Source organism: Siphateles boraxobius, unplaced genomic scaffold, assembly GCF_051911475.1.
Source record: "Siphateles boraxobius isolate OS27281-9 unplaced genomic scaffold, OSU_SipBor_1 130, whole genome shotgun sequence".
NCBI classification, from domain to species: Eukaryota; Metazoa; Chordata; class Actinopteri; order Cypriniformes; family Leuciscidae; genus Siphateles; species Siphateles boraxobius.
Genome location: NW_027508734.1, coordinates 9,403,670 through 9,411,506, shown reverse-complemented (window position 1 = coordinate 9,411,506; position 7,837 = coordinate 9,403,670). Strand labels below are relative to the sequence as shown.

The window sequence follows — 7,837 nt, the reverse complement described above, 5'->3', positions numbered from 1 at the left end:
TACACTCCTCTCATTTAGGAGTGGAAGGATGCCTGAGGAGAGCCAGAGAGTGTGTGTACTGGCAAGGTATGAACGAGCAGATCAAAGCGTACATACAGCAATGTGACACCTGCCGCTCAGTGGACTGGAACCAGCAAAAGGAGACACTGCGACCACACGACATGCCGAACAGACCTTGGGCCAAGGTAGGCGTGGACCTGTTTACTTTTGACAACAAGGATTATCTAATAACAGTGGACTACTATTCCAACTTTTGGGAAATAGACTATCTGCCTGACACCAAATCAGCGACTGTCATCAGAAAGCTAAAAGCTCACTTCGCCCGTCAGGGTATTCCGGACATAGTCATCTCAGACAATGGCCCGCAGTTCTCATCACAGGAGTTCCAAAAGTTTAGTCATCACTGGGAATTTCTGCACAAGACTTCATCACCAGGCTATCCTCAGAGCAATGGCAAGGCGGAATCAGCAGTCAAAACGGCCAAGAGACTGATGTTCAAAGCACAAATATCCAGACAGGATCCATATTTAGCAATACTGGACCACAGAAATACACCAACACATGGATTATCTGCCAGCCCAGCACAGAGGCTGCTTAGCCGTCGCACTAAGACACTACTACCCACGAAAACCAGCCTACTGCAACCAAAGATTCAAAATTCCTTTAGGGAATTGACAGCAAACCAACAACGACAACAAACATACTATAACAGATCAGCCAAAGACTTAGACAAACTTAAACAGGGGGAATCAGTGAGAATACAACCATTTGAGCCACATAAGATCTGGAGGAAGGGCACAGTGGTGAAGCCCATCGACTTGAGATCATACAGTGTTCAGCTGGATTCAGGAGGTGTTATAAGGAGAAACAGGAGACATCTCCGAAGGGATCACACGGTGACCCCGACAGAGTCCAACCAAACAGACACTGTTGACCCTGACAATACAAAAAACGAAAAACCTACTAACACTGACTCACAACTCACCCCCAATATGGATACAGCCAGACATTCCAGAACCTGTTGTCACAAAAGCAGGACGTTTAGTAAAGAAACCGCAACACTTACAGGACTATGTCACATGAGAAAAAAAAAAAAAAAAGAATACAGAGAAATGTAAAAAACTGTTGTGATATGTGCAATGGGAAATATGTTATAAGGTTATGGTATATTGTTCTTGACTGTACCAGAAATTGATTAGGAGTTTTGTTGGGAACGTTAGTTCTTATTGCTGAAGAAGAAAAAAAAAGAAAAAAAAAGAAAGGATGTAACAATAGGAACTATTGTTGAACATGTTGTTGGAGTGGGGAACAATAAGAGGGAACACACCTGGGAAGTAATGACATGTGAGATGTGTGTAGTCACCCACGACTCCCGAGTTCATTAAAGAAGAATCAAGATAGTCTTGAGTGTTTATCTTTATTAAGAAGAAAAGACGCATAAAGAAACAGTCATTGGCAAAGAACATGTATATCTGTGTTAAATAGGAATCCATTGTAATAAAGTTATCTTCCTTCTGGGCACAGTATGCAATAGGCTATTGCTCTTCCTGCTCTCCTCTCTCATCTCCTTCTCTTATTCTTCTTCTCTCAGTCTCTTTATCTTTGGGTTACCTGTAAATCTCCCCTTCCCGAAGCTGAGCTTTGATTGATACATGCTTTGCAAACTGATTATTTATTTCGGTCGTTTAAAACTTCTATCGTAAAACAGCTGTTTAGTTTAGTTCCACTTGCTAATCTCTTGAAGCGTCGCGTTGGGATTCGCGCGCGGCCACGGCTCGCGCTTCTGTTAACATAAATCCCGCTTGCTTTGATCGGTCATCTCAAACATTTTGCCATTGCCGACGAGCGGTGTTGAGTAGCTACTGAAGGTTATCGTCGCAATATGCGAATCATTGCAGCACCAAATTAGAGTATTAGGCAATTATTTCACAAAGTTCATTATAGGCTACACTCAGAAAAATGACCGAGGTCCGGACCTTGGACTCGGAGACCACAATGGTGGGTACGGCCCTGAGGCTATTTGGCCGCTTGAGTTTCTAGAGATGTTTTATTATTCTGGCCTTTTCAGCGCCGCCTTTGCGCCTATTATCCATGTTTTGCATCTCTTATTCTTTGTTCGCACATCTCTAACAACTGACTTTTTTTTGTGGGGCTGTGAGAAAATTATAATTAAAAAAATAGTGGTTCTGCGCTGAGACTGGAGCATTCAACCCAGTGCCATGGCAACACCGGCCCTCCTGGCCAATAAAACAGACCGGCCCACCGGGAATTCTCCCGGTGCTCCCGATTAGCCAATCCGGGCCTGATATTTCCCCTTTGAGCTAACTCGTTACAATTACAATGGATTTTCTAATATAATGAATTGAGTTTTTCCACAAAAACTAAAATTTATCTGGTCAATAACTTTACCGGGCTTTGACTCCAAATGAACAGATTGAGCAGCATAAATAAGCCTTGAGAGGACTTCAGCCCAATACTTTTCCTCTATTTGTAGCCACTGGTTAAATCTCTTCTGAACTTTATCCGTAAGGGGTTGATAAGGGTCACTATATAATAAACTCCTAAATAACAAACCCTTTCTTTCACATGAATACCATGAATAAAGGAGTCATTGCAGTTTTTTATGGCCAAAAGCTCACATTTTTGAACATTTAAATGCAGGCCCGAGGCTTTGGAGAAAAACTCAATAACACTTATTGTCAAAGGGATCTGCATAGCATCCCTAAGAAAGAGGGTTGTGTCATCAGCAAGCTGACTGATGATCACCTCTCCTTCAGCTATAGCTACTCCTTTCAGACTGCTGGTTTTTATGTGAGCACAGAGAAGATGAGCAGCGAGAAGAAAAAGGTAAGGTGAAATGGGGCACCCCCGCCTTATTCCCCTTGAAATTTCAAAACAGTGGGTTGCACCATGATTTAGGATAACAGAACTACTGCCATTTGTGTATAAAGTTCTTATGGCACTACAGAAGAAATCTACAAATCCAAATGTTTCAAGACACTGAAAAATAAATCTATGCTCTAGTCTAGAGTGTCAAAAGCTTTATAAAAATCCAACAAAAGAAAAAAACTATTATCAGAAACTAGACTAGAATAATCTAAGATATCTAAACCTAAATGTATATTATTTGATATGTGTCTATTACCAGATTGAGCCTCTATCTGGTAATAGAGTTAAGTTATGAGGATCCAGATTGACCGAGCACATGTTTTATTCTTTCGGAAAGTATGTGAGCCAAAATCTTATACTCGTTATTTAATAAATGTATTGGGCGCAAATTGTCAATAAAAAGCAAATCTTTGTTCTGTTTATGGGGGAAATTATTCCTTGAGTCATACTGGGAGGAAGTTTGTGGTTTTTAATATAAACACTTCCAAAAGAAAAGGTGCAAGAATATATCTGAGAATTGTTGGTAATTCTGCTGTAATGCAATCATTAATTGCCAGGTGACTTGTTACATTTGAGATGTTTTATGGCATCAGCTACCCTTTCTAATAGTATAGGCTACATCCTGATCACAAAAATGTTTTTCTATAGCACTTATTGAATTTAATCTTTCTAAGAAGTCTAAGAAGAAAGTGGAAGTATCAGCACAATCTGGATTTGTAAAGGTTGGAAAAAAAGTTATGACAGAACAGAAGTGAGAAATAGTTTGACAATCAACATGACCATTGACGCTCAGGTGGTGAGTTGTGTTACGTTTACCCCGCTGTCTTTCAAGACTGAAACAATATGAGGAGTCTTATTCACCTTTTCTAACCACTTAACTCTTGACCTGAGAAAGGCCCCTTCTGCTTCACGTTCATAGATCTCATCTAATTTATATTGTATAGTAAATCGCAATCTTTCCTCAGGTGAGAGCCTGTCAGGAGACACCATAGAAAGAGAGGTGATTTCAGACACAATTTGCTATTCTGAAATTCGGTTTAGTTTAGCTACAAAACGAAGCACCACAAGACCTTAGATATTTACCAACTTCATATTTTAAAAGTTCCCATCCCAGCCCTGTTTGTTTGAACCGCGAGAGACGTCGTGCATCAAGTTCAAAGGTTACTCCTTTGGCGTAAATCGATGCGTAGCCTACAGTTAAACAGCTAGATATTTTAGTCGATAAAGTTTTAAATATGGATATTTTTCTTACACGAACGCATCGCTTCACTTCTGAAGACCTTTATTCAGAAGACCTTTATTATAAATTCTCCTCCAGAACATCTCAACGACTTTCAAAGAATTTAAGGTCTGGACTCAGAGGTGCCAATTCATGTGTGAAAATGATTCTTCATCTTTTCTTTCACAATATTAGCCTCTTTTTTTTCCATCCTGAAATATGGCCATGATGTGTCTTCCAACATGGTTGTTTAAGAAACAAAAAGCTACACACTCCATCAATTAGAGTTAGAAAAACTGATGCCAAACATATAACAATCCAGTAGACCTTTAAGTATTTGCCTATTCAATTCAAAATTGCGACTTTTTTTTTTTGTTAGGATGTGTATTTGTACACACACACACACACACACACACACACACACACACACACACACACACACACACACACACACACACACACACACACACACACACACACACACACACACACACACACAAAGATCGCAAAGTATTTTATTATATTATAGTAGATGTTAACCAATGATTGATTATTTTGGGACGGCTTTATAGGGATTTACAGTATATTGTGTGCAGTCTGGTTTTGGACGCCCTCTACTGGTTCATAAGGAGCTATGGTTAATCTGTTAACACTGTAAACTGTCAGTATAAAGAATGTCAAATAAAGTAAGTTTAAAGCATTCTGTCAGTGAAGATATGATGTCTGAAAGAACTAGCACTGTGTAACTACACTGAGCTCTGATAATATTTCCAGAGTTTTCTCACATTCTCAATGTCATTTTTAGAATAAACAAATCCATGTTCTGCATATGAAAAAGCATTTGGGAGGTCAAAGTGAATTTGCACATTTGTTTTGTCCTTTAGGTTAACAGTATTTATTTGCATCATCTGATGTGCATCTCAGGGCATTTGTTTTAAAAATGGACAAAAAGGACAACGTTTCAGTCATTTTTTTTTTGCAAACCTCAAAAAAGACACATGCCTTTGGTGTGAGAGATCCGGGTTCGAATCCACTGTGAAACACCAATGTGTCCCTGAGCAAGACACTTAACCCCTAATTGCTCCAGAGGCGTGCGACCTCTGACAATATAGCAATTGTAAGTCACTTTGGATAAAAGCGTCAGCTAAATGAATAAATGTAAATGTAAATGAATCAAAATTTCATACTGTACATTATATATTTTAATGTACATTAAACTGTAAATATTGTACAAATATATGTTTGCTCATTTGAATGCCTTTTACCTGTTTCTGAGGTCAATCTTAATTTGTTTCTCTCTTGAAAGTTAAAAATATTTATTTGCATACTCTGATTTGCATCGCAGGTCATTTTTACAAAAAACACTTTCAAAAAAGACATTTTCATTTCCAGTACGACCGTCTTTTAAAGTGTACTTGAAACATTACACAAAGAGTGAGTCAGTATTTTTTAAATGAAAAACAGAATCACAAAATGAGGACAAACAAACATGTTTCCTCTGCATTTAAGCGTTCATGATGACGAGAGACCACTTCCACAGTCTCTTAAGATATAAAGACACAGCCTGCCACTATCAACATTATAAGCACATTGATTATTATATTGTCAAGATCAGGAGCTATAGTGATCCGTCACTGATAAACATTCTGCTGCCATTAAAAAACAAATAAATGCAAAAGGATGAGAAACTAAACTAGACCTGAAATGCTTGAAGATTTTTTTAAGTATACAAAAATAGTTCTACATTAGTTCAATATGTTACTTTGGAATTACGGGAAGGTCTTTTCCACATTCTCCACACATATAAATTATACATAATTTTACTCCTAAATTTGTTTTTGTGAGAATGGTATTCATCAGATTTGTCTTATGAATTACTGTCTGTGAAACAATTTGTGCATTATTTCACATCAATTGGCTTCATTTTCATTCAAAGCTAGATTTTTATTTTATTTTTAAAATAGTCTCCAGGGTTGGGATTTCCAATACAAAGCAACTCAAAGAAATAAGGCGAGTCAAGAGGAGGAGAAGACTTTTGATTGGTCAAGGCTGTCCTTGTCTTACTGGTCTATAAGAAATCTTCATAAATTCAGGCCTGCAATCATCACTTTGGGCATTTCTGCTGACGGCATAACACTGGATATATTGATAATATGGCAATGAAGGCAACAGTCACTGTGTTTCTGTTTTTGAGTCTCTTTGGATTAAACAACAGTCTCTACAGAAAACATTATTATGTGAATGAGAATAAGCAGTGGTCAGATGCACAGCAATACTGCAGAACTAACCATGATGACCTGTCCACCGTTAGCAATGAAGAACTGCAACCACTTTCTGATAATGCACAGGCCACTGGTGATTATTTCTTGTTTGGACTTCGTAGAGAGGCCAACGACCAAAGATGGAGATGGACTGGAGGCGAGGAAGCAACTGATGTCATGTGGGACCAAGGCGAACCTTATAGGTATGATGGGAAAGAAAAATGTGTTGCTGTCAAAAAGTCTGCTTCTAAAGTTCATGATAAGTTTTGTACTTCGACTTACCCATTTTATTGTATGGAGGTCTTTGAGCTGATCGTGGTGCAGCAGGAAAACACGTGGGAAGAGGCTCTGGAATACTGCAGACAAAACTACATTGATCTTGCCGGTTTAAGCTCGGATGTGATTATGAAAGAGGCAGAAGATAAGAGCACACCAGCCCTGACAGAAGATGTTTGGATTGGTCTGCGCTTTATCGCTGGTCACTGGTTCTGGGTAAATGGAGAAGGTCTGGGCTATAAGGTCTGGTCCGCGGATGGAGAGCTCCAGTGTCCTGCCATGGATCAGCGCTGTGGAGTTTATAATGTAAAGAAGAAGGTTTGGAAAACTGCGGACTGTGAGAAGAGACTGAACTTTCTCTGCGTCAAAACTGCTGGCTAACACTGGCACATTTACAGAAATGTTGATTAATGTGTGATTTCCTTACAAAGAAAGAAAAAAACCATGAAATTATTCATGGTTAGTTAATTCAATTTAAGTAAGGATAGGAGCAGGCTTCAAAAAGGCCTCTCTTCTATTTTTTGTAGTTAATTCAATTTAAAATACAAACTATTTTTAAGCATATTTTAATAGTTCATATAGATGTTAACTGCTGTTCATTGTGATAATAAAGATAAAGTCTAATCTAGTCTTTCTTTTGAAACTAGTGAAATGTTGGTAGCTGCATCCTACACTTGTTTAGTGCTTTTAAACTTTACATTTGTAATAAAAATACCTGACAAGACGAAGTTTTTGGTAGCCTACGTTATACACATTCAAATCTGCTGTAACTTTTTTGCACAAATTCCACATAGGCCTATACTTTAAACCATGATCTTTCTGTCTGAATACACTTTTTACTTATTTGCTTTTCTTAACCAATTAAACATAACTCTCAGAGATGTTGTAATCGATGTTTTGTTCCACACAAGCCTACTGAAACTCTATATCTTTATTACATCAAGTGTATGTAAAACTAAGTAGCCAATCAAAATGGCCTCTGAACGTGAGGTGAGTCATTTTGATCGTTTGAAAATGTAGTACGATGAAGCAGGCGCGGATTTATGGGTGGGCCTGGGTGACAGGCGGCCCACCCAATCAGATTAATAAAAACACTTTAAAATTTTAATTTTAATAATAATAATAATGAATTAATAAATAATTTTATTTTAATCGTTTCCTGAGGACATATGTACAGTATACTGCTATAGCT

General features: G+C 38.2%; 1 protein-coding gene across 1 annotated transcript; it reads left to right on the top strand.

The window, feature by feature from the left end:
* The first annotated feature begins 6,232 nt into the window (after positions 1 to 6,232).
* Positions 6,233 to 7,516, top strand: LOC143736552 (C-type mannose receptor 2-like). The gene has a single exon (XM_077227244.1). It carries the CDS (start codon positions 6,262 to 6,264, stop codon positions 7,024 to 7,026), a length of 765 nt encoding a protein of 254 aa, XP_077083359.1. The 5' UTR covers positions 6,233 to 6,261; the 3' UTR covers positions 7,027 to 7,516.
* The last annotated feature ends 321 nt before the right edge of the window (positions 7,517 to 7,837 follow it).